We start from the raw sequence: 26,975 nt of genomic DNA on the forward strand, positions 1-26,975 counted from the left end.
TCCTATGTAACCATATCATCAAAATCAGGAAATTATCATTGATCTAAATCTAATCTACAGACCTTATTCAAGTTTCACCTTTTATCCAGTAATGTCAGGATCTAATTCAAGATCACACATTGCATTTAGTCTCTCTTTGTCTTTCATAACCTTGGCATTTTTGAAGAGTACAAATTAAATTAGTTTGTGGAAATGCCTTGCAATTTGGGTTTGTCTTATGATTCTTTTATTTATTTTTTTAAAAAGTAGGCTCCGTGCCTAACACGGGTTGAACTCATGACCCTGAGATCGAGAGTCAGACACTTAACTGACTGAGTCAGGCAGGCGCCTCTTACAATTCTTTTGATTTCTGTATTTTTGAGGAGACTACGCCAGATGCGTCATTCATGCTGCATGATACTAGGAGTTACAGGTTGTCCTTGATAACTTAACACCTGGTTCAGATGTTGTCTACATTCACCAATTTCCTTATGAACTCATTGTCCAGATTTGACAAAACGATGATCCAGGCTGATCCTATGCTTTCCTGCTTCTACCCCTGGAGTGTGCCTTTTCTCCAGGATGCCCTGGTTTCTTTCAGTGGAGAATGGTATTTAGAAACCAGGTCTGGGCATTATGAGTACTAGGATATTGTTGCTTCTGGGCCCACTCAGCAGACAGAGTTAAGAAATACATGTATATATACATATACACGTACACATAAATCCATAGTTCTATAGCTACATGCGTATATTAGAAATATTAGCTCATATTGATGCCTCCAGTTCCGTTATCCTCAGTATATATATGTACTCAGCACCTCCTATAAATAATCAGTCTTTGCTTTTTTTGATAGAAAGAGAAGGAAAGGCAGGGAGGGGTGGAGGCAGAGGCAGAGGCAAAGGGAGAGAGAATCCTGGGGATCGGGCTCCATGCCCAGTGCAGAGCTTGATGCGGGGCTCGTTCTCACGACCCCGAGATCATGACCTAAGCTGAAATCAGGAGTTAGACGTTCAATAAGCTGAGCCACCCAGGCTCCCCAGTCAGTCTCTGCTTTAAAAAAAGACCAAGTTTGTTGAGCTGTAATTCACATTCTATATAACTCACCCATTTAAAAGTCTATAGTTTAATGATTTATAGTATATTCAGGGAGTTACACAACCATACAGAATTCTTTTAACATACGGGCTGTACTAAATATGGATCCAGTAGAAAGTAAGAGTTCTTTACATTTTATTCACCAGAAGAACCACAGTAATTCTTCCTGTGCATAGTAAGATGAATACCACTTGTTGGAACAAAGTGATGGTAGAAGTATGGTTAGCTTCGGCCCTGAGACCCCCTTGAAGATATTACTAGCTAATGGGGCACCTGGCTGGCTCAGTCACTAGAGCATGCAGCTCTTGATGTCAGGGTTGTGAGTTTGATCCCCATGTTAGGTGTAGAACTTCCTTTAAAAGATAACAGTAAAAAAGAGAATTACTGCCTGGCAGACCTCAAGTGTTCATGTAACTCAGCTCTGCCCTCTTTTGATGCTTAAGGACCCATCAGTGTGACCTGTTTCAGTTCAGTCTCTTGCTTCTCAAAATGACCTTGTTAGGTTACTACTACTCATTGACTCCTGTTCGTCTCTAAAAATGTACATAAATGATAGATAGGTAGGTAGATAGATAAGATGATCCAAGTAGAGCGGAGTTTGTGATGTGTGAAGAAGCCAAACTGCTGGTATTGTGGGGGAAGGAGTTAGTCATCCCTGACATTTCTATGTAGGCTGGCTCCTGTACCAAAAGAAGAGAGCTTTGTGAGCCCGTGACTGTTTTTGTTTTGGGTTATTTATGGATTGAGATCTGGACAGAAAGTGTGACTGTGATGACTGCCAAAGCCAGTTCTCATTCTCAGAGGCTTTGGGGTGCTGCCTTTGGCAGCTGCACCTCGGGGTCTTACGGTCCGTCACAGGCATCTGTTAGCAGCTCGTTTTCTACCTTTGAATTCATGACAGCCCATCCACAGTTCACCCAGTCCCCACTGTGGGCGCTGGAGTGTTTCTGCTCATGAGAATTATCCTGGGTCTGTCTGTCTCTCTCTTTTTTAAAAGCTTTTATTTATTCGACAGAGAGAGAGACAGCGAGAGAGGGAACACAAGCAGGGGAGGGGAGGTAGGAGAAGGAGACACAGGCTTCCCGCTGAGCAGGGAGCACAGGGAGCACAGGACCCTGGGATCATGACCTGAGCAGAAGGCAGATGCTTAACAGCTGAGCCACGCAGGCATCTCTTATCCTGGGTCTTTAACCTCAGAGCCCTGTTTACTTCTGAGACATCTGCTAGTCTAGGTGGCCACTGGACCTCACAGAAATTTGCATTCGATGGTCAGGTCATTTCTCTTGGCTCCATCTCATGACAGAGGGTGTCCCCCACCGCCTGTTTCGAGCTTCCCGGGCCGCATAACAGACATGGGTCTTCCTACCTGCAGCTGGAGAGTACTTTTGCAGTAGGTTTTTAAAAAAAAAATGTGAGTGTTGGTGTTGAGGGCTTTCCCAAGTGAGTACATGACCTTTGTTCTTTTTAAAAGGAATTTAAGCAACTCTGGAAAAGCTCTAAAACCTGATGGCTGTCATGGCCCTGCTTATGGGGGAGACGTTCTGAGAGAGAGACAGAATCACAGGATCATAAGGCGTGGGTGGAGGTTGGAGCTGGATCATGAGTGCAGCTTAAAGAAAATCTTAAGTTCATTGGGTTTTGTTAAATTGCCATTTTCATTGATCAGCTTCTTAAATAGTGAAAACAATACAACCTTCTGTGTCCAGTGATTTGGGAAATTGTGGCCATTGTTTATAATAGCCTGTCTGATTAAATTGAGGATTGTTTTAAACGGTAAAATTCTAAACTGAGACCAAACCATTTTCAGTGTTCTTCTATAAAACAGAGTAATCCGATCTGCTCAAGTCTGGTTTTGTTTTTGTTTTCATTTTTTGTTTTTTCTTAGAAGCTTCTGATGAATGTAGCAAATGCCAAAAAGTACCAGGGAAGTGACAGAACTGATGTTGGGGTTGAAATGGGTTCGTCTTTAGTTTTCTTGTTTAAAAAGCTTATTTTCTGGGCACCTGGGTGGCTCAGTGGGTTAAAGCCTCTGCCTTCGGCTCAGGTCATGATCTCAGGGTCCTGGGATCGAGCCCCGCATCAGGCTCTCTGCTCTGCAGGGAGCCTGCTTCCTCCTCTCTCTGCCTGCCTCTCTGCCTGCTTGTGGTTTCTCTCTGTCAAATAAATAAATAAAATCTTTTTTAAAAAAATTAAAAAAAGATAAAAAGCTTATTTTCATTCATTCTTTTTTTTTTTAAGATTTTATTTATTTATTTGAGAGAGAGTGAGAGAGAACATAATTGGAGGGGAAGGGCAGGGGGAGAAGCAGACTCGCTGCTGAGCAGTGAGCCTGATGCGGACTCAGTCCTGGCCCACCAGGATCGTGACTTGAGCCGAAAGCAGATGCTTAACTGACTGAGCCACCGACCCAGCCCCCAAAAGCTTATTTTCAATAGAAGAAGGTAGAGGAAGCAAAAATACTAATTTCTGGGCACCTGGGTGGCTCAATGGGTTAAGCCGCTGCCTTCGGCTCAGGTCATGATCTCAGGGTCCTGGGATGGAGTCCCACATCGGGCTCTCTGCTCGGCAGGGAGCCTGCTTCCCTCTCTCTCTGCCTGACTCTCTGCCTACTTTTAATCTCTGTCAAATGAATAAATAAAATCTTTAAAAAAATACTAATTTCCATTTTTTGCACCATGATTAATAGTTTGGTGTGTATATAAGACTTTTCTTGGGGCTCCTGGGTGGCTCAGTGGGTTAGGCCTCTGCCTTTGCTCAGTTCCTGATTTCAGGGTCCTAGGAGGGAGCCCCACATCAGGAATCTCTGCTCAGCGGGGAGCCTGCTGCCTACTTGTGATCTCTTTCTCTTTCTGTCAATTAAATAAATAAGTCTTTTTTTCTTTTAAAGATTTTTTTCTTTTTGGACACACATGGAAATATGTGTGCTTTTAAATGCATTTTTTTCCCTTAAATGGGGTCATACTTCATGTGCTTTTTTGTTATTGCTTCTTTTTAAGGTTGACATTTGAACATCTATTATGTACTACTCTTGGGGAGTTATATATCTTTGAATAAAAGACAAATTTGACCTTAAGGAATTAACCAGGCTGAAGGAAGAATGGTAGAGATATGGGGTTTGTTTCCTGCTTTATTTGTTTAATGATTTTTATTTTTATTTATTTTTTTCTTTTTAAGTAGGTTCCATGCCCAGTGTGGAGCCCAACATAGGGCTTGAACTCACTACCCTGAGATAGAAACCTGAGCCGAGATCAAAGAGTCTGATTTTTTTTTTTTAAGATTTTATTTATTTATTTGACAGAGAGAGATCACAAGTAGGCAGAGAGGCAGGCAAAGAGAGAGAGAGAGAGAGAAGCAGGCTCCCTGCTGAGCAGAGAGCCCGATGCGGGACTCGATCCCAGGACCCTGAGATCATGACCTGAGCTGAAGGCAATGGCTTAACCCACTGAGCCACCCAGGTGCCCCAAGAGTCTGATTCTTTTCCTCCCCCGCCACCCTGCCCCAAGAGTCTGATTCTTAACCGACTGAGCCACTCAGGCACCCCTATTTCTTTAATGATTTTTCAAATTACTTAATCACTACCATGGAAGTTTTTTCCATGTTACATATAGACACAAACCTGTGACCTTATGGTATGCCATTGTATATAGCTACTGTCATTGAACTAATTCCCTGCTGATGGGCATTTAAGTTGGTTAATTTTTGATATTAACAACAACGCAGTAAATATCTTTGTTGACTTATTTCCTTAGAGTATGTTGTTAGAATTGTATTCGTTGAGTCAAAGAGTATTCTTTTTTTTTTTTTTTTTTTTTTTTTAAATTTTTATTGTTACATTTTAGTTTCTTGTCAGATTCAGGGATGTTCTCTTCTGGTTTTCAGAGGTCAGACAGATTGATTCAGTCATGGAATAGCTAAGGATTGGAGACATTTAATTTTCCAGTATAGCATAGAGTTAATTATTAAGTCACTGGCATTTTAAAAGTTTTCATTTTAAACTTAATTCTGAAATACAGGACTTGAAGCACACAGAAAAGATAACACAATATGGTGGTCACTCAGTACTCATCATCCTGATTCAAGTTCTTCAACATTGTGCCAGGTTTGCTTGAAATGTTCCAAGACCCCATCCTTCCTTGCATTTCCTCCCTTCTTCCCTCCCTTGCTCTTGAGGTGACCACTGCCCCCTTGTTGGCATGTTATTCTCACATGTTTTTGAGGGGTGGGGAAGAACCCAAGTTCAAGTAGCTTCTTTATTTATATTTTTACTAATTTAAATTTTTTAACTCCAGGGGCACCTGGGTGGCTCAGTGGGTTAAGTTCCTGCCTTCAGCTCAGGTCATGATCTCAGGGTCCTGGGATCGAGTCCCACATTGGGCTCTCTGCTGAGCAGGGAGCCTGTTTCCCCATCTTTCTCGGCCTGCCTCTCTGCCTACTTGTGATCTCTGTCTGTTGAATAAATAAATAAAATCTTTAAAAAAAAAATTTAACTCCAGTGTAGTTAACGTACATTATTGTTAGTTACAGATATATAATATTAGTGATTCAGTAATTCTCTGCATTACTCAGCACTTATCATGATAGCCATATTCTTTAATCCCCATCACCTGTTTTTCCCACCCCCCCACCTTCCATCTGTCTCGCATGTTTTTATACTTCTATATATGTATGTATCTACAGACCATTTGTTTTTGTGTTTGCAAACTTCCATGAGTGGTATAATTCTCTACTTGACCTCTTACAACTTTTACTTTACATCGTTTTGGAGTGTGTCTGAGGTGTGATATAAGTAGTTTTCATTCATTTTTCACCTGATATATAGTATTCCATTGTATTCTTTAAACTCGGTTTATTGTTTTTAATAGACTGCATATCTAGTAATAAAATTGCTGTTTTAAATTTTTTTCTGATGTCGCATTTGTACACAAAATTGTGGTTTTACAAATTACAGATTTCTGTATAATAACTATAGGTATATGTATAGTTTGCTTTGTGTGAAGCTACTCATGTCAAGGCTGTAGCAACATTAGCATCGGTAATCAGAGCTGGCACACTCACCTGCTGCTGTGGGCGCCGTGCACTAGGTTCTGCTCCAAGCTTTCTCTGTGCTCTGCATATTATATTATGTCATCCTCACAGCTCGGTAAGAAAACCGAGGCACAGAAGGATTAAGTAAGTTGCCTAAGACCACTCTGCTAGTAACAATAGTGCTGAAATTGAACCCCAGCATTTAACCCTGTGCACACTGCCTTTGAATATACTCTTTTGTTGCCTTTTTCATAAATTAAATATAAAAATTGCCTCATCAATACAGGGTGAGCCCATTAAAACAATATGGGTTGGTGGTTGGATGTCATAGTTTAAGTGATTTCTGACGTGGTCGAGTGTCACGATTGTTTCTCCTCATATACCCATGGGGATTTTGTTTTTTTAAAGCATTGATTGTGCCTGGTTGATTGAAAAAATTCATGTACCTTAGAGCCTTTAGGGCGTCAAGGCAACACTGTGTCTAACTTACTACTTTGTGTTCCTGCGTTAGTGTCAGATGGAGCTATTTGGCCCCTCCAGTTCCCTTGTGCTAATAATAGTGTGAAATGTCATTACCCTGTGAAAGGCTGTCTTATGTGGGGAGGTGCGTTTACTGCTCCAGCTTGTAATGTCAGAGCACACCTCCCCCCTTAAAGTAGATCAAGGACTCCTTTCACTTGCCACTTGGGTCATGGAAGGATTGACTTCTGTAGTGCCCAGAGACTGAGGCCTGGAGGGAGCGATCCTGGAGGACCAGGCCACAATGACAAACCTAGTGGTTCTACATAGACTTTCCACTAGTTCAAAGCCCTGAGACCTTTCTTAGGCCAGATTACTTTCCTGTTCACTTCCTCTTTCAAAAAAAAAAAAAAAAAAGAAAAGAAAAGAAAAGGAAACCTCAGAGGTTAGCTGCCTGCTTCCTTTCTCCTGCCCCTACTTACTGCATCTCTTCCGGAGCTGAGCACACAACCTCTCTTTGTTTTCCTCCACTGAGAACTGGTGTGGAGCATATTGGTGATGGATCAGAATCTCTGTAATGTTTGTTCAGTGAAAATCACTGAGTCCCACCTTAGGCTTAATGAATCAGAATCTCTGGGTGATGACCCAGTGATACATGAATATTTTTTTTAAAGTAAGTTCTACACACCACATAGGCACATAGACCCCCAAATCAAGAGTCATCACATGTTCTACTGACGGGAGCCAGCCAGGTGCCCCCATGATAGATGTATTTTTAGCCTTTTCTTATGGAAATTACAAACATGTCCAAACATAGCGAAAAATAATAGTTTTAACCCTTACGTACCCGTGGTCCAGCTGTGTAACGATCATCATTTTGTGAGTCACTCTCCCATTGTCTGTGGACCCACTCCTACCCACCCTTGCTAATTTGGAAACATATCACAGATAGTACTTTTTTTTTCCTGTAAATATGTCAGTGTGTATTTCTGAAAGATCACGTTCTGTTTTTTGAACAGCTATGTGTATTTTCCTTCCAGCTTTGTATTTTAAAAAAATATATATTTATTTTATTTTATTTATTTATGTGAGACAGAATGAGTCCATAAGCAGGGGAAGCGGCGTAAGAAGAGGGAGAAGCAGGCTCCCCACTGATCAGGAAGCCTGCCTTGGGGCTTGATCCCAGGATGCTGGGATCATGACCTGAGCCGAAGGCAGACACTTTACCAACTGAGGCAACCAGGCGTTCCCCAGCTTTAATATTTTTGAAAAGTTTCAGACCTATAGGAAAAGATATAACAGTGCATACCTTTATACCCTTTACTGAGGTTTTCCGATTCTGCTTTCTCTGTCCACTCTGTATGTGTGTGTGTGTGTGTGTGTGTGTACATGTGCACATGCACATCTTATCTAACTTTTTGTTTGTTGTTATTATACCCTTTAAAAGTAAGTTGGGACATAATGACAGTTCACGTCTAAATATTCAGTTTTTTTCCTCCTAAGAGCAGGTACTTTCTCCTATATAACTACAATATAAAAATCATACCTTGGACATTTTCTCTCTAAATGTCCAAATAATGTCCTTTATAGCATTCCTTTAAAAAAGGATAAAACATTACATTTGATCAACAGTTCCCAAGTTCCTTTTAAAAAAGTCTTTCATGACTTGATATTTTTTCAGTTTAGGTCATTTGTTTAAATATATCTCTGAATTTGAATTTGTCTTATTGTTTTATCATGATTAGATTCATAACATATTTTTGGCAGAAAGACTGTATAGTGATATTTTCTTCTTAGCACGTCACATTTGTCATCTTGTCATTTTCAGTGACAAACCTCATGTTAGGCTGGTCACCTGGTGAAAAAGTAGCATCTGCCAGAGTTTTCCATCGCAGAAGCACCCATTCCCTTCCATCAAGCAGTCGTTCTTGATTCACTTATGACAATGCGTTATTACAGTTCACTTATTACAGTGCTTTGTCTTAGAGCTGTGTATCTTTAGGTACACAAAGGGGCTAAAGTAAGAGTCATCCGTACTTCCGAAGAACACCCTGAGTTTCTTGGAATTTTGTTATTTTGTTATTAGAACTGGGGCGCCTGGGTGGCACAGTCAGTTACGCATCCAGCTCTTGGTTTCGACTCAGGTCATAATCTCAGGGCAGTGGGATTGGGCTGTGTGCTCAGCGCAGAGTCTGCTTTAGAGTCTCTCTCTCTCCCTTGGCCCTTCCCGCCATCCTCTGTAAAATAAATGAACAAATCTTACCAAAACAAAAAACCAAAAAACCCCAAAACTTAATGTGAGCAGAATTAGGGAATAAGAGACTAGGAATATGAATGCATGTGAACTCAGAGGACTATCTGTGTGTGTCTGAGGTCATGGAATGGTGGGGATGGGGGTCCTATTCCTGCTCTACCCATCATGTGTTGCTTTAGCCCTGCAGCTGGACTGTAAGGGATTTTAGAGTTTGGAAAGACTGAGGAAAGTCCCATGGACCATGACTGTAACAGAATGTTGAGCTCTTGTGGCTGCTTGCCTGGATCTATAATGTCCAGTTGACCTTGGAAGATGAGAGAGGCCCATCAGCTTTTTTATACATTTGAGATTGCTCCTGCCCCACTACAGAACTGTCCTAGTCTTCAGTGAGGGTCCTTGCTAGCTTGAATCATCAGATTTGCCTGTAACAAAGCTTTCTCTCTTCTAGTGGGTGAATTCGTAAGTGATGTTCTACTAGTTCCAGAAAAGTGCCAGTTTTTCCACAAAGAGCGGATGGAGGTGTGCGAGAATCACCAGCATTGGCACACTGTGGTCAAAGAGGTAAAAGAAGGGATCATGTATTGCTTTTCTGGTTAAGAGACAAAGGAGCATTTTCTTCCAAACCCCATGATTTCAAGTTAATTTTATTTTCCCTTTATCTCTTCAAAATGTAAGATTACTTGTATCTTCTAAATTAAAAATATTTGGGAGGGTATTTTCATGGGAAAATACGGTGTTGACTGACCAACCCCTCAAGTCAAGGATGTTAAAAAAGCAAGGATGCTGTCAGTTGGGTTCCTAAGGAGGCCATCCCAACCCTAGGAATTTAGAGTAGAAATAGCCAGTTATATAGAAAACCCTGTCTCGACATATATACCGATAGGATTAGATGCCATTTCATTCTTCTGGGAGGAGAAATAGCCTTCTTATACTTGCCTTCTGTAGTTAAGAGGGATCACTAGTCAGTTTCTTTGGCCACATTCTGACACCATGCCCTCACGGCAAGGAATGTAAGTTATCGCTGACCACCTTCAGCCAGCATTGATAATTACTAGAAGAATTCCCTTTTCCTTAATTTTTTCTAACTTTGGTCTTTCATTGTTCCTGGCTCAGATGATGTTTCCCATTGCCCGTTAAGCAAAATTTGTAAATCTTCTTAAAATAATGGCATCACAGCTGTTGACAGAAAATTGATATGTCCATGAGAGAAAGCATTACATAGTGATTTTTTAAAAATATTTTATTTATTTATTTGAGACAGAGCACAAGTAGGCAGAGAAGCAGGCAGAGGAAGAGGGAGAAGCAGGCTTCCTGCTCAGCAGGGAGCCCGATGTGGGACTCTATTCCAGGACCCTAAGATCCTGACCTGAGCCAAAGGCGGCCTTTTAACTGACTGAGCCACCCGGACGCCCTACATAGTGATTTGATAGGCATTTCTTTTGGATAAAGCTAATGACTGCGGACTACTTGACCAAATATATTAATGTTCTCTTGTGGACCTGTGGGTTTCCTTTAGGCCTGTCTGACTCAGGGAATGACTTTATATCGCTACGGCATGTTGCTGCCTTGTGGGGTAGACCAGTTTCACGGCACTGAGTATGTGTGCTGCCCTCAGACAAAGATGATTGAATCTACTGTGTCAAAGGAAGAGGAGGAGGAGGAGGAGGAGGAAGAAGAGGAGGAGGATGAAGAGGAAGACTATGATATTTACAAGAGGTAAACTCTTGTCTTGCACCTGTGAAATGGTTTTTCTGGTGGCCGGGGCCTGCCAGTGCCCGCCTCTGGATAAAGTGGGCAGCCCCTTGTTCCACAGGAGTCGAGCCAGGCGGCATTTTGTTCTAGTAGGACTTGCAGCACGTTAATGCAGTCCCTGCCCACCAGGTCTGCCCTTTTGCTGGTGTAGCTGGGCTAAGGGTTGCAGTGGCCCAGTGAGCTGTGAGTGGAGCTTTTTTCCTGCCTCTTGTTTTTGTGTTTGAGAATAGGGAGGAGAATCATTGTTGTGCTGTGCATATAGGAATTGGTATTAACCTTCCTTTTCTGTTGTGACCTTTAGTGAATTTCCTACTGAAGCAGATTTGGAGGACTTCACAGAAGCAGCTGTGGATGAGGACGAGGAGGATGAGGAGGAAGGGGAGGAAGTGGTGGAAGACCGTGATTATTACTACGACACCTTTAAAGGAGATGACTACAATGAGGAGAGCCCAACTGAACCCAGCAGCGATGGGACAATTTCAGAAAAGGAAATTACTCACGACGTTAAAGGTAACCTGATATAAAGCTGTGGCATTAAAATCCATTTGGTAATTCTTGCTTACAATTTTGGACTGCATTCATCACAGGTAAGTCATAGGAGAGGTGGTGCTCCTGGGCGCTATGTCAGATGGGCTCGCCAGCACACTGGAGGCGCCGTGTTACCACTGAGGGGCCAGGCCCCTGAGGGGTCTGACAGTTGACACACCCAGGGATGGACCTGAAATTGAATCAGAAACTCTCATTTGTGTTATAAGGACCCAACTAGAGAAGAAGGACCAGACCAGAGAATCAGGGAGATAAGGTGGTTTATGCTTGGGCAGGGTTCTTCCACATGCAGCCCAAAATGTTCTCTCCCCGAGGGAGGCCCCCTCTTCAGTGTTCTAAAGCCCCGGCCTTCTAGAATGGAAGTGACTTCTTGGTTCTTGTGTTCCCATCTGTAGGCTGCCAAATTTGTCCACTATAAGATGTCTGTGACGGGGAGGGTGAAGTTTAACAACCTACTGGTGAAGGATTTTCATCTTGCCAGTTCCCAAAAAAGAGAAAAAAAGGTTGTGTCCATTCTAGACCTGTTGACACACAGTCTTCTGCTGAGTGTATATTTGAAGCTATTAGACTCTGAAGAATTATCTAGGACTCCGTGTTGGGGAAATACTGAAAAAGTCTAAAAGTTTATGATTTACCTTGGAGAACATAAAAATGCCCACGCATGCTTCCTGGGTGCCTAAGTAGCGTTTCCTGTGGTGGTCACCACTAAAGCAGCCTTTGTCCCTGCACTGGGCTCCTTTGGTCCTTGACCCCAACATGATGGACAAGTCAGGCAGACGGCTCCGCTTGCCAGATCAGAACTGTGAGGCTCCCAGAGCAGTGAGACTCAGAATCCCCCCGTTTTGGTCTAGACTCCAGACAGTGGGAGAAATGCTTTCAGTGGGAGAAATGTTTTCAGTTCCTGCTTGCCTTCACTCCATCAGAACGGGAGGACGACTGCATCCCCCTGAACGACGGGCTGGAATTGGTGAGCTAGCTGGCCAGGGCAGTGAGGTCCCAGCGGGGCTCAGCAACCGTGGAGGCTCTGCATCCGTGGGGGCTCGGCATGGCCGTCACCGGCCTGTAGCAGTTGGGTAGCGCGTGAAGCCGCTGCCTCTGTCCTGCTGACCTTCTGACCGTTTCCACACAGCTGTCTGCTCACAGGAGGCGATGACGGGGCCCTGCCGGGCCGTGATGCCCCGTTGGTACTTCGACCTCTCCAAAGGAAAGTGCGTGCGCTTTATATATGGCGGCTGCGGAGGCAACAGGAACAATTTTGAGTCTGAGGATTATTGTATGGCTGTGTGTAAAGCGATGAGTAAGTCTCGGTGCACGGGCTCCGTGCCGTGGCCCTGTCTGTCCGGCGTTCTGTCTCTCTCCCGGCCGTCCTCGTGACTGCGTCTGTGTCGTGCTCCCGCCGACACAGGTGTTTGCTGTCGTTGTTCCTCCCCTCCTCTTTGTGCTTACTCGATCTAGGCTTTGCTCTCCTGTTGGCAGCCGTGAGCCCAGTTCTGTGTGTCCCATGCTCACCGTGGGTCTGGTGGCGGTGGCTGGTGGCTGGCTGGTGGTGTGTCCCCTCCCTGGCCCAGTGGGAAAGCCCGGGGGCTTGTTTTTGCATCCTGCCTTGTCATCTGTGGGCTCTCGGCACACGTCTGTGTTGGTTGGGGATGGCAGCCTTGACCGTGGCTGGCTGTGGTGGAGAGGCACAGAATGGTCAGCACAGCGGCCCTGAGTTCTGCCCATTCTTGTTCCTGGGCTTCTCACTCTTATTCTTGTCTTGGGGCTACCCTGTCGCCCACCCCCATGGTGCTGGCTGAGGGGGTGCCCACTCTTTAGAGAAGTGACCCTAGGGTTACCTTTTTTTGAGAGTCCAGAATATCGAGATGTCTTGCTAATTTATGCATTCTAGGGAGTAAGCTCTGCAGTTGCATGGTAACCTCTGTTTCTCCAGGGTTTTGGCAACGCTGGATCACGTAGACCGTTAGGAAGTGAAAGAATTTTAGTTCATGTGTCCTTTGGTCACAGAGGACGTTCAGTGGTTTGTTCAGCTGGGCTGGGTTCACTTAGACACGGGTAGGAGAACTTAGACTTTTCTCTGTGGTGACTCCCTTCCCTTTCTCAGGCCCCTGTTGTCTTACCTCGCAGTGCTAGCTAGTCCATGTGTGTGGAAAATCCTCGCTCAGGCTAAACACTCATTTCTGATCCTGGAGCTCGTTAGAGTAAGGAGTTGCTGGTCCTTTCTGGCTTTTGCTTTAAAGATGTTGGGCTGTAGCTTCTGATGGATTTTCATTCAGATACCTTCATGTTCCTCTTTCCTCCCCCACCGAAAGCTGTTTTAAATCTTAACATGATATGGTATGCTTTTAGCACCTCCACTCCAGCTGCTGCTCTGTAGAAAAGCTGTTTTTATTAGAAATAATTGAAAGTGTGGAAACAATATGAGTCCTTAGGGAACTTTGGTGGCAGAAACTTCTTTGTTCAGGAAAGACAAATTATTGTGATACTTCCTGCTTTGTAAATTACTTAAACTAAGGTGCAACACCCATTATTTGGGGGTGAATCCCGAGGAATTGGGTCATTAAAGATCCCCCTGAATGCAGAGAGACAGTTGTTCCCAGAGGATCACATAGATAGTGCTGGCAGCTGTGATGGAATGGCTGTCCTCTACATTCCTGGCTCTGCAGTCTACAGAATTGTAGTTTCCTAGTGGTTACGGTAGGGAAGACTTGCCACAGAGAAGCTTGGTGTTCATAGATCTGTGGGGTCCCCGGTTGAGTGCTTTGAGAGCCTAGAAGCATCACTGTGCCTCTGGTCAAGTGTGTACCCCTCCCCGGAGGGGTCAGAGGTGGGCAAATGTGCTGGTTTCTTAAGCTGGTTGTTTTCACATGGACAGAAGGACATGGTTGTAGTTCTGGGTTCCAGTAGAGCTCTGGGGCTGCTCTGCCTTTACCTTTTTGTTCCAGGGGTTGGAGGCAGCTTGAGTTTTATATTCTCTTTATCCAGCCCAGTGATAGGAACCGAAGACTGTCTCCAACACATAAGCCTTTAAGCTGCAGACGTGCGTTGCTGAAGGCAGCATGCTCGTTGGCACCGGTTGGCACCGGTGGACTTCAGGGCTTTGAAATTCTCCCAGCGGAGCTTTGGAGTATCACGGGGAAGGCGGCTTGTGAAGCTGTGTATTCTAATTTGGTTAATCTGAAAATTGGCTATGGCGATCGTCTTTAAACTTTATGTAGGAGCCAGACATTCTTGACAAAATTTTAGTCGCAGCTTTTAGGTTTAAAGCTGAGGGAAAGATGCTTTGGCGGCAGAACTTTGGAGTGGCTGACTGATTTGTAGTTGCATTTGTCAGTTACAGTTATTTCAGTGTTGTGTTACAGCTACACAGTTCTGGAAGTAAGGTGACTTTATTTCTGTATTGAAATTCATTGGGTTTGGTATTGGCTCTCCACTTAGCTCTAATATTATACAGCAAGTTGTACTAGCAAGTTCTTTGTCCTTCCGCCCTGGCTTGGGAAATTGGGAGTGAACTGGGCAAGTCCCAGTTTTTGTATTTCTTAAGGGGTCAGGCAGGTAAACTTGTCATCTCAAACCTTTCCTTTATACGGTTTGGCACCATTGTGCTGCTAGCTCTTCACTTGCCTGGGGCCAGTAAGCCCTTAATGCTTGACCAGCAGGGAGTGTGTTTTCTAATGGTGACCTCGTAAGGCCAGTGAGTGCCATGGGTTGAAACTCCCAAAGTATCTTCGCACTATGTGGTGTGTCCTTGTCAAATACAGCAACTTAGTGTCGTCCCTCTTATCCCTGGTGTTCTAAGACCTCTTCAGTCCTATTTGTAACTAAAACATTAGAGCTAAGCCGCTTGGACTTCCTCTACGCAGTCTCTGTGCAAACACCATTCAGCACTAAAGTTCCTTTCAGAATGGAGAATTTGGGGAAGGTGCCTTTGCAGGTCTGATACCTGCCCTTGTCTCTGGCTAGGAGCCATCAGTGACAGCAGTAAATGATTAGAGTTTAGCTTTTATGATTTCAGGAACTGTGGGAAGGTATTGAGGATTTCTTTTTCTTCCCCTGAAGTCCTTAAGTAGGTGCCTGGCTGGTGCCAAAGATAGCAGGGGGGCACGGACTGGCCTGGTGGCCAAATGTCACGTGAGGAAGATGGAGCACTGTGATCTGACCAAGTGGTGTCTTGGCAAACAGGAGCACCGTGTCCTGGGAGCACAGTGCAAGGCCAGCTAGCTCGTCGTGCAGGTGCTCTGCTCGGCCTTCTTCCTAGAGCCCAACGCACTTTCCGTGTTGGGCTTGACCCCCAAAGGGAACCCCTCTTGTCATTTCTTTTCAGTTCCCCCAACTCCTCTGCCAACCAATGATGTCGATGTGTATTTTGAGACCTCTGCAGATGACAATGAGCATGCCCGCTTCCAGAAGGCTAAGGAGCAGCTGGAAATACGGCACCGCAACCGGATGGACAGGGTAAAGCTTGGCACTTCCCTTAGGCTCCTGGTGTTTGGCATTGGGTAGTAGGGTTTTCATCATTGAAGAAAAGGGACACCATTCCCCTCAGATTGTCATGCTTTGTTAGGATAGGTAAAGTGTGAGAGGTTAGCGGGGCCCTCTTCTAGGCAAGCCCAGCACCTGTCCCCCGATAATATAATTACTCTGAGTACGTATCGTGTTCAGACTCTGTGGAGCACTTCCTATAACCATTACATCCTTGTTATTTTTCTTTGCTGTGAACTAGCTTTTAAAAATTTTTTTTATTTTAAGGAGGGAAACTATTTAACTGTTGTAAATAGAAAGCTAGTGTCTTGCCATTAGAACAGGTAGCTGTAAAAATAGACGAGGGCAAACCTGAATTAACACACTCTAGCTAGGTGCTGTTGCCTGCTGAAGTTTCTGAGTCTCAGGATGCTTTTTTCTTTTCTTTTTTTTTTTTTTTTTAAGATTTTATCTTTCTATTTGGCGAGGAGAGAGGGAGAGAGAGCATGTGCATGCGCACAAGTAAGGGGGAGCAGCAGAGGGAGAGGGAGAAGTGGGTTCCCCACTGAACAAGAAGCCTGAGTGAGGCACCCAGGTGCCCCTCAGGATGCTTACTCAAAAGAGCTGTAAGTGTTAGAGCAACCTGGTGAGCCATAGTGCAGATCTCTCCTGGAGTTACTTAGGAAGACTGAAAGAAAATTGAAAAGAATTTCTTGTCTGAATACTGCCTAAAAGCTCACATATCACCTGTGCTGGGCTTATACTTCGGGGAATATTTGTCGTTTTCTTTTATCCACAACTGTTCTGAGAAGTAGGTATAAAACATGGTGCTCACTCCCATTATTTTACATTTGTGAGGAGGCTAAGGCACAAAGACTTTTAAATAACTCGCCTGGGGTTATCTAGAACAGGGAGGTCATGGAGTTGAGGCTCTGTCTGGGGATGGTCATGGTCTGGGAGCTTCTGAGACAGTAATTCTGTGAACAAGCTTGAACAGCCCTGAGCTCGTGAGGGGTCATATGGTACAGTTTCCTCTATTAGATTTCAGGGCCTGGCGGTGGTGTTAGAAAATGGGGGGATTGTTTCAGAGATGATTCTCTGGTGATCGTGGCTTTGACCTTTGTTCTAGGTAAAGAAGGAATGGGAAGAGGCTGAGCTTCAGGCCAAGAACCTCCCGAAAGCAGAGAGGCAGACTCTCATTCAGGTAGGATGCGTTCTCTAGGGACAGAGCCTGCAGCCTGGCCCTCTGAAACCCAGTCAGAGCCAGACGCCCAGGAAATTAGAGTTTGACACTGTCTCTCAGTCGAGAGCTTATGTTACAGGGACGTTTTAAGTGGCCTTTTTTTTTTTTCTTCTCACCTCCAAACTGGCATTCTCTAGAACTGATCACCTGTAGTAGAAGCAAAGCAAACCAACCAGAACACACCGAATTCATGCCAGAAAGCAACCTTAGCTGCCTCTGTTTGTTAATTCTGCTCTCCTGGCAAAAATCCTCGGTCATCTTCATTCTTAGGCTGTGACTTGTTTTTCAGCAGTACTGAATTCTTTTTTTTTTTTCCCTCTCTCTCTCAAAGATTTATTTATTTGAAAGAGAGTGCGTGTGTGTGCATGAGCATTAGTGTGTGTGAGTTGGGGGAGGGGCAGAGGGAATTTTCCTCCTTCCAGAGCGTGGGTAGGGGCTCGATCTCAAGACCGGTGAGATTGTGACCTGAGCCAAGACCAAGAGTCTGACACTGAGCTGGATGAGCCACTCAGGCGCCCCCTGAGTTCTGTTTTTGCACACTTCTTCAAAATTCAAAAGGCAGACAATAAGACACTTTGAGGTACCAGTCCATCTTCTAACTTTGCAAGAATGTAACCTTAGAGTCTTAGCAGCAGCTGGGTGCCCCTTGAATAGAAGAGAGTGTTGCTAGGAATAGGGATAGCAATTTATAAGACTGATTTGGGTTTCATAAAGCAGGTTGCATTTTAAAACAGTTTGTGTTTATGATTCACTGAAGTCTAGCTTCTTGCGATGTTAAGACTTTATTGGGACACCTTTTCTTTTTTATCAATCACTCTGAAAATCTGAGAGTGTTAATTTCTACATAGTCAGTGCATCCTATGCAGAGAAATTTAGTTCCACGGCCTTCAAACTTTACCTTCAAGCCTGGCCAGGTACTTCAGAGATAACTTGCCCTTCATTCAGGACTTTGATGTGAATGACTCAGCATAACCTACCATGCTGTTGGGATATGTTTCAAACTCTAGCTCCCGTTGGTCTGTGTCTCAGGATTTGGAAGTTGGGCGCCTTGGCCATAGTGTGGAAAGGACAGCATTCCTCCTCTTGCAGGGCACATTGAGAAAGCCCACACTGGGCTTGCAACACTGGTGATTTCAGCGACAGAAGTGCTGATTTGGACTCTGATGCTCAGATCGAACATGCTTTCATTGGATGAGGTTGTGATTTTTCTGACAGCATTCAGAGTGTACTTGGATCTTACCCTTGCTCCACTCCTCTGACCCTGTTACCGACTTGCACAGGCTCTGGGCGAGGAGAAGAGCAATGGGGGCTCAGGCTGTTTGCTTAGACTTCCTCCAGGCGCCGTGAATTACATGCCATTCCTGCTTTCTCGGTTTAGCACTTCCAAGCTATGGTGAAAGCCTTGGAGAAAGAGGCAGCCAGCGAGAAGCAGCAACTGGTGGAAACCCACCTGGCTCGAGTGGAAGCCATGCTGAATGACCGCCGCCGAATGGCTTTGGAGAATTACCTTGCCGCCTTGCAGTCCGACCCGCCGCGGGTAAGTGGTGTGCAGAGCCCGGTCACTGACGACGAGCGCTGTCGTCGGGGTTGCCGGCTCTAGTGTAGGCCACATGTAGAACCCACGGATGATGATACACGGGTCAGCAAAATGATCACATTTCTATGATGAGTTCCGGCGAGGCTGGAGGAGGCAAGGAAAGCGGAGCAGGGAGAAAGAGGTACCATGTTCTAGTATGTGCTTAGGTCACCGGAGCACCACACTTTCTGCCTGTGTGTGCCGATTGTGATACAGAAGTGTCTGACCTCACGATACTGGTTGGTAGTTACTCAGTTATTGAATTTTGTAGTAGCTTTACTTTCAAAGAATAAAAACCTGCCTTTCAAAGCTTTGGCACTTACTCTGTTCTAAATAAGATTATGAACAAAGGGGTAAAAGAACTTTTTTCAAAGCCCTTTGTGCTAGTGGCCTCCTGCTTCTTTATCTCTTAACTATAATGTTAATTTATCTCTTAAATTAATGTTAACTTAATCTCTTAACTCCCCTTGCTTTGGGGGGATGGAAAGTACTGGAAAGTAAGATATTGGTATCCTTCTTCCTTTTTTCTTTTTTTTTAATTGGTATCCTTCTTAAGTGAGCAAGTAGAGTCTTTCTGGGTGACACAGGGGCTGCTGACCTTGTAATTAAGGTGTCAGATGCTTAACCCAGTAAAGAGGAGAGATTGAGTGGGAGAGTGGGCTAGAGATTCTGGAAAACACTGTTGGTTAAGGAGCCAGTATAACTTTGGAACTTAGTTTTTGGTACTTTCTGTGGAAAGGTTAGTTTCTTGCTACTGGGCAAGCTAAAAGCTTTAAAAAGCACAGCTTTCATCCTTATGCCTGACTGGACTTTACATTCTTAGGTGAGTGCTTTTAAGCTTTGCTTTCCTGCCTATTTTCACTCTGTAGTGTCCGGGTCTTTAAACTACTGTTCTCTCTTGCAGCCTCATCGCATTCTCCAGGCCTTGCGGCGTTACGTCCGCGCCGAGAACAAAGATCGCCTGCATACCATCCGTCATTACCAGCATGTGTTGGCTGTTGACCCAGAAAAGGCAGCCCAGATGAAATCCCAGGTACAACTAGACAGTAGAAATTGCGGTGGGAGCATCTCTAGTGGGGAAACTGCTTAGATCAGTGGTCGGGCGGTGCTGATAGTAGAAACCCCTTTTCCGTACTTTCTTCTTTTAGGTTATTTCTACTTAAAAGAGTTTCTGGAAGTTTAGGAATGCATGAATTATATTGAAGGGCTAAGTCAGTTTTTCAGTCTTTTTTATACCTGTTTATTTCTGATTTTGGGTACCACCAAAATGAATATTTGAATACGTACAGATATATACATATCTGAATGATACATAGTTTGCACATTTCCATTCATTCAGATGAATGAATGGATATATGCAACTGTATCAAGTAATTCTAAAAATTGTTTTGTTTGTTTTGTACATGAGTTTTAGTTGAGACAGACAGTGGTACATTCCTTGGTTTTGTTCCATGCGGGGCCCAGCTTTCCTTTACAGTGATCTGGAGAGATTTGTTTCTGGATCCTCTTAATTTCAGTATCCTCCGTTAACTTGCGTTTTACTCTTCTTGTGTTTATAGAAAAGAAGCCTGGCCTACAAGCCTGCTGGCTTCCCTATAAACCAGCAAGTCTAATAGTTTAGCCTGTTGGTTTTCCTAGAGGGCCTTGTCATGACACAACTGATCATATTTAATTTCCTCCCCTATTTTAAATCGAGTGCTGTGCTGACTGCCCAGTGTCCATGGGATGCACTTAGCTGCGGGGACTTGCCCATCTCCCCAGAGACTCGCCTCCCAGCCTCTTGCCGAGTGTGTATTACGGTTGCAAGGCAGTCAGCCCAGAAGTCTTGCAACCGCGGTGGCTGCTCCCTTGGTTCAGATGTTGGAAAGCCTGCTGTCCACATGCCAGACCCTGTGCTAGCATCTGACCTTGTAGAGTGGAATCCCACGTGTACCCTTGAGCAACTCACCATCAGTGTAGTATTAATTACAGTAGCCATGAAGATGAAGAACTACCCTTACACATACAGAGTTAACTCCAGAAGCTGGATGTTTGGGGGAACGAGAAAGAGTGGGAGAATTTGGACAGGGATGGCTCTGGGGACCCCAGGAGGCATCTGGCATGGACCTGGAGCTCAAGGCTTTGCTTTGAGCTGGTTGGAGTAAGAGAGAAGGCAGTAGGCCAAGTCCTAGAGTAGCTTCCAGGAAGTATAGGTGGAACAATGCATCCACCTTGACAGGGGCTAGATTTCAGGTCTGCTTCGTTTTTTTGAAAACAAACAAGAAAACATAAACAAAAAACATGACTTTTTTTTTTCTTCAGATTTTTTTTTGTGGGGAATCTAGATTATCATGCAGTATATGGCGTGAGAGTAGAAGGAAAGGAGAGTAGAAGGAAGGAGTTGTCTGCTGGCAGGCTCACAAGTGCCACAGCAGATGGCGTGGGGAGTAGAACGCCCTCCTTTCTTAGCAGATCCCCGGGGGTAAAACCCGGCTCTTCCTCTATGGTATTTGCTCTGTGCTCTAAGCTCTTAGTTCTAGTAGAACTTGGCTGCTGAACTACACAAACTTTTGCATGTTCCCTGTTTTCTACACTTTAGAAAACGCTGAATACGTTCAGCCAGTTGCGGCATGCATGTTCAGTCTGCGCTGTGAACGGTCTGGTTCTCCTACCCCACCTGCTGTAGCTCAGGGCTCACTGGGAAGATACGGGTGTCCTGTATTCCACGCTGTTGCTCTTGTTTCTTCTGGGGGCACAAGAACCATCCTCAATCAAATGGCTCTGTAAATCATGGGAAGTTTAACAGCATCCACACGCTTGCAAAGACTGTGGGTGGTGCATTTTCATTTTCCATTTGCATTTTCTAAGGCACTTACTCTTGTGCTTTCCCATCAATTTACTTGATTGAAAGAATGGCAAATATAAAATTAAATTGCTTTCATCCCTGCTTTTAAAGGTCAGAGAGACATCAATCTACAAAAAAGCATCTTTCCATTTAATTTTTTTTCCATGTTGACCATACTAATGGCTTCAAGCCCACTAATTAAGCCATAGGCTTAGAGCGCCCTCTTTAGGACGAGCATGGTAACTGCAAGTGTAACCATCCTGAATTAGCTTGCGTCATTTACGGGGACATAAAGCCTCACTGTGGCCTTCTGGTGGATGTTAGCCCAGGTTACCTTTCATTTCCACCCTGAGAAAAGCTTTAAGAGTAAATGACCATTTTTGATGGTTTTTTCCTTTTTTAAAAAACATGAACAACCTAGAACTGTTGTAAGTAAGTCTTTATCGCTCCCTAAAATCATGTTTACTTGTACCTTGGCATAAATTTTGGAAGGACTAACTAATTCAGTTAAATGTGAATAAACTTGTTATGTTATTCACCATGATAATCATTTCAAGCAATTACTTCACTAAGCAAATCCATGAGTGGCCTCCTCTCCATGGAGATGTACTTTCCAGCTCATGATTTCATTCTCTTTTTACTCCATCCAGTCTGACCAGTGGTAAGAATGGACTCCCTCCATCTGTCACTCAGCAAAACCTTACTGAGTATCTGGCATCGTATAATTTAGGGTGCTTTTTACTCTCGATTAATACAGTTACTAAGTGCATTGTATAAAAATCAAATCAGTAACTGCCTAGAGTAAATTTTAAAATATTTTTTCTTTTAACTCCAAGCATTCTCTGGATAAATTCTCAGATCGTCAAGGGGTATTACATACAGTCTAAACATAGTCTTCTACAGCAGTGTGCTGCCCCCAATTTGAGGCTTCACTCTCTGTAGTCTTAGTTACCTACAGTCAGCTGCAGCCCAGAAGCGAATTATTCCCCCCCCTCCCTGCCCCTTACCCTCAGGAGGTCAGTAGGAGCCTAACTTTATTCACAGGGCCTCTGTCATTCCCCTCATGTCAACTCACATAGCATTTTCTCACATCATCACAAGAAGAAGGGTAACAGTGCAAGAAGGTATTTTGAGAGAGAGACCACATTAAATCCCTTTTATTATAGTATGATTGTTCTTTTTTATTGCTGGTTATTTTTATTGTGCCTAGTTTATAAATTGAGTTTTGTTCTAGGTATGTATGCGTTGGAAGAAAACCCAGTGTACATGGGGGTCGGTACTGTCTGCAGTTTCAGGCATCCAGGGGAGGTCTTGGAACATAGGCCCCGCAGATAAGGGGGGGACTGTTGTACGTAGGGGTCAGTAAGTCAGGGTGGGGTTGGGTACATTTCCTCTGGCCAGCTGCTTTGCTGGGCTTTGTGGAGAATATACGTTTTCAGCTGATCTTTGAGGAAGTGAGCATCTGCCAAGTTTGCTCTGGGCCTGGCTCTGTTGGTAACAAGGCCGCTCTGCCGTTCTGTGCCTCCAGGTGATGACACATCTCCATGTGATTGAAGAAAGAAGGAACCAGAGCCTCTCCCTGCTCTACAAAGTACCTTACGTAGCCCAAGAAATCCAAGAGGAAATTGGTGGGTGTTGGGTTTGTCTCGAGGTCCAGTGGGACTTCCGGCTGAGGCTCAGGGGTGTCAGCAGTGCAAGATGACAGAAATCGGGGCATCCAGGGCTGGGAAGCCAGGCATTAGCCACCAGGTTTTAAGTCTCAAATTCACTAGAGCTTACGTGGCAAGGTCAGGGAGTAACCCCGGACAGATGCACTGGCTGGGAGCCACAGAGCCTTGAGTTTCTTGACCTTGACTCTGTGACCGGAAGAAAAACTCCAAGGTGTGAAATTGCGGGGCACCTGGGGAGCTTCCTGTTGCCCTTTTCCTCCTTAACTCCTTCCTTGCAGTTAAGGCACCTGCTTTACACACGTTCTCACTTCCCTCCCTCTTCGTGCTCTTCATCTTCTTCGTTTATTTGGCAAACACAATGTCTGCTGTGTGTCACAGACAGCAGTCGGTCTGTCCAGGAGGTCATGTTACAGTAGGGGAGTCAGGAAAACAAGACAAGGGGTGCCACGTGGTGGGGAGAACAGAGTGGAGCGGCGGAGAGTAGCTGGGTCGTCGGGGAGGCTGTGTCAGCACAGTAGCCTGGGATCCACGTGATGAGAAGGAGCCTCCTGCGCAAAGATCCTGAGGGGCAGGACACGGTGAGCGGAGGAAAGACTCCTGCAGCTGCCTGAAGCTTTAGTCAGGTGGACACATTTGAGTAGATCGACTGGAACACTGAGGGAGTAAGGGGGCTAAAGAAGTTAGCAGAGGCCAATTTGCAGAGATTTTAGCAAAATCAAGGAGTGTGGGTTTTATTCTAGGAGAACAGCCTTTAGAGGGTTTTAAACTAGGGAGTGACTAGATCTGTATTATGCTTTAAAAAAGAACAGGAATTTAAAAAAAAAATTCATTGGCTGCTGTGTGGTATTAAAATGACAAACTTGCCAGGAAGCCATTGTAAACATCCAGGCGAGAAATGCAGTGTGATAGTCATGGAGGAAATACAGAGATGGGTCTGAAGGGCACGTGGCAGAGGAGGGGTGAGCCTGCTGTGCTGCTGGGCAGAGGGACAGGAAACACTGAGGGCAGGGCCCAGGCTTCCACTGTCAGCAGCGAGGACGGTGGCGCCCCTTTACTGAGGAAAAGCGTTCTCTTTCTACAGGAGAAAATAGAAGTTGCTGCTAGACATAAGTGCGGGTGTAAGGGAGGCTGGCCGGTGAGCCAGAGGACAGGGCAGCAAATTGGAGGTACAGATTTGGGGGTCCTGGCCTATGCATGCATCAGATCTCTGCTGTGGGAAGAAACCATTGAGCCCCAGAGTGAGTTCCTAGAGGAGAGGGGCATGGGGGGATGGGGGCCCTGGGCTCCTGGTGCTGGGGTTCTGCAGTGGTATGGAATCAGAGTCGTAGGTAGGAGGGAGTCGTCTGCTGCCTTGTGAGCTGGCGAGATGCTCCCTTCAGCAGAATGACCAGCTTAGCCTCGTTCACACTGGCGGTATTTCTGAAAGCCACTCGCTGCCGTGTCTGTCTTTGTCAGACGAGCTGCTTCAGGAGCAGCGGGCCGACATGGACCAGTTCACTGCCTCCATCTCCGAGACGCCCGTGGACGTCCGGGTGAGCTCCGAGGAAAGTGAGGAGATCCCGCCGTTCCATCCCTTCCATCCCTTCCCATCCTTACCTGAGAACGAAGGTGTGTATGATCGCACGATTGGCGGCCCAGTTGCTGGCGGGGCTGGCCTGGGCAGGGTGTGGCACCCAGTTAGAAAGTTGAAGGGAGCATTTTAGAGCCTGGTGGGACAGCTGGGCAGGGAAAAGGAAACTGGATTCCCCAAGCGTCTGCTGTGTGCAGGCACCATGCTGGGGGCCTTCAGGTGGTTGGCTTCCGGATCCCCATGAGGTTAGTAGTAGCTCTCCCACTTCATAGATGGTTTGTGTGAAACCCTCTCTTTCTCCTGGTCCTGTCAGCTGCCACCAGACTGTGTGACTCCTTGCACGTGGACCTCACTCTGCTGCTGAAATAGCACTTCCATGTTATGTGAGGTCATCAGCTTTTCATAACAAGTGGGGGGGGGCAGACCGTGGAGAGGCCACAGAGGAGGCTTGACTTGTTCAAGGTGACACCTCTGGTATGGGGGGCGGAGGGGTGTGTTGGGCGGGATCAGAAGTCCTGTCGCTGTGACTCCCGGTCTGGCATGCTTCCTTCTATTCCCTTGCTGGTTCTCAGTGTCTGAAAGGATCTTTAAAAGCTGTGGGTCTGCACCAGAAATAAACAAGCTGCTGAGCCAGGTGCCCTGAGACCAGGGTGTGGAATCAGTTTCTATTTATTTGTCTGCTGCGCTAACTGCTAATGGGGGTGACAGGGAAAATCGTGGCCACAACCCTAGAGTCCTTATCATACCCCTGGTGCCCGGGACTGTCTTCATTTGGGCATTCCAGGATGTAAAGAAGTTAAGTGTCTGCCCGGGGTCATGTAGCTTGTAGGGGGAGAGTAAGGATCTGAGCCCCTGCAGTCCTGGGTGTGGTCAGCTGCCCGTGGTCAGATAGAGCGGTGCGGGCCAGACGCCTGCTGAACGAGGACCATGGGGAGCATCCAGCTTGGCCTTCAGACCTTAATTGAATGCCTTCTGAACCAGTTACCCCAGAAGCACCAGTTCAGTGTGAGTGACCTTGAGGTACTCAGAATCTGAGAAAGGAGCCAGATACATAAAGAGATACCACTTCGTTCCCAAACCCTACCCTTCCCAACGCTGGACTTCCGTGGGCCTGTAGGTAGGCCGTGCTCACACACCTTGTTCCGGGCCAGGGCATCTTGCACAGGTCTGAACTAGGACCTTTTCCCCTGTTTCAGAAAACCATGGTTGATACTGACTTTATTATTTCCTCAGAAAAATAAAGTGTGGGCTCAGCTGAAGAATTTGGGGCTCTCCCAGAAAATTTCCCCCCAAAGACCCAAGGCAGACCTGTTCTTTCCCTCCTGCCTTCCAGTCCATATGCGGCGGCTCTTACCTCCTGGTTTGTTTGCGGGGTATTTCGGGCATATCTTTAAGGAAGCTTACTTTCTGTTGACGTTACAGAGAAATTCTCAGATAGGAATTTTGAAAGAAGCCATTTTCTTTCTTAATCTCCTTTTTGTGCTATTTTTTTTTTTTTTATTGTTTTCCTTTCTGCTAGACACTCAGCCGGAGTTGTACCACTCAATGAAAAAAGGTTGGTCTGTCAAAGATGTTACCTTTAAAGACCTCATTCCTCTTCACTTCCCCCATGTGTCGGGAGTTTCATTTTCTGTGTCATCCCATCACCTGAGATCTTCCCACCTCATTTCTTCAGGCGTGGCTGGGAGTGGAGCCAGATAGCCCTGCGTCCCCCACGTAGAATCCAGTGTCAGTGGTGTTGGTGATAAGGTGCCATCCTAAACTTTCCTTCTGGATGCCCAGAGAATCCAGATGTTTCTGTGGAACATTTTCGTCTGGATAGATTTTTAAATGCATATACAACTTAAACAGGTTGGCTGGAATTGCTCCTATATTTGAAAATAACACCGGGTGCGCCTGGCTGGCTCAGTCAGTAGAGCCTGTGACTCTCGATCTTCAGGTTGGGAGTTCGAGCCCCACATTGGGTGTAGAGTTTACTTTAAAAAAGAATCTTTTAAAATAATTAAAATGTGCTTGATTTAGGGGCAGGTAGACAGTCGTTTTCTTTGACCTCTTCCCCCCCACCCAACCCCCCCCATTCTGCTGCTCCCACTACATCTTTCCTTTCCTTTTCACTGTACCTGGCCCTTTGTTGATGCCCACTTGTCTCCTGTCCGGAGTTGTAGCCATCCTCAAAAGCTTAGAAGCTGGTGGACAGAACAGGTTGTGACAAGTGAATTCTTGCTGCGCAGTAGTGAGCGTCCAAACTTCAGAACGTGCTAGTACTCCGTAGGCACCACTCTGAGGGCCTCACGTGCTTGCTCTCATTTAATGCACTGAGCATACCTCATGGTCGGGTTTTAGCTCTCTCTGACAGGTTGGGTGGTTAAAGAAGCCCCAGGTTGCAGGATTTGCTCAGACTCATGACTTTGAGAAATGGAGGAATTCAGATTTGAACCCAGCTCCTTTGTTTTCAAAGCCCATGCGTTTCTGTTCCATAGTGTTGCCGAATTTCCCCAGGTAGTTGGGTAGTCTGCCGTCC

At 45.3% G+C, this 26,975-nt stretch overlaps 1 protein-coding gene across 4 annotated transcripts in view; it reads left to right on the forward strand.

Annotated features, from left to right (window-relative positions):
* Nucleotides 1-26,975, forward strand: part of APLP2 (amyloid beta precursor like protein 2) — an 86,274-nt gene that overhangs the window by 53,105 nt on the left and 6,194 nt on the right. The window contains exons 4-14 of one of the 4 annotated variants that reach the window (XM_059185035.1): nt 9,264-9,376; nt 10,332-10,531; nt 10,869-11,077; nt 12,243-12,410; nt 15,435-15,565; nt 16,701-16,775; nt 18,193-18,351; nt 19,295-19,423; nt 22,743-22,842; nt 24,340-24,492; nt 25,974-26,009. In XM_059185035.1, coding sequence (XP_059041018.1) covers nt 9,264-9,376; nt 10,332-10,531; nt 10,869-11,077; nt 12,243-12,410; nt 15,435-15,565; nt 16,701-16,775; nt 18,193-18,351; nt 19,295-19,423; nt 22,743-22,842; nt 24,340-24,492; nt 25,974-26,009 — 1,473 coding nt within the window. The remainder of the gene's footprint in view (nt 1-9,263; nt 9,377-10,331; nt 10,532-10,868; nt 11,078-12,242; nt 12,411-15,434; nt 15,566-16,700; nt 16,776-18,192; nt 18,352-19,294; nt 19,424-22,742; nt 22,843-24,339; nt 24,493-25,973; nt 26,010-26,975) is intronic. The other 3 variants (XM_059185045.1, XM_059185054.1, XM_059185062.1) reach the window with 3 other exon arrangements.

Source organism: Mustela lutreola, chromosome 1 (assembly GCF_030435805.1).
Source record: "Mustela lutreola isolate mMusLut2 chromosome 1, mMusLut2.pri, whole genome shotgun sequence".
NCBI lineage: Eukaryota > Metazoa > Chordata > Mammalia > Carnivora > Mustelidae > Mustela > Mustela lutreola.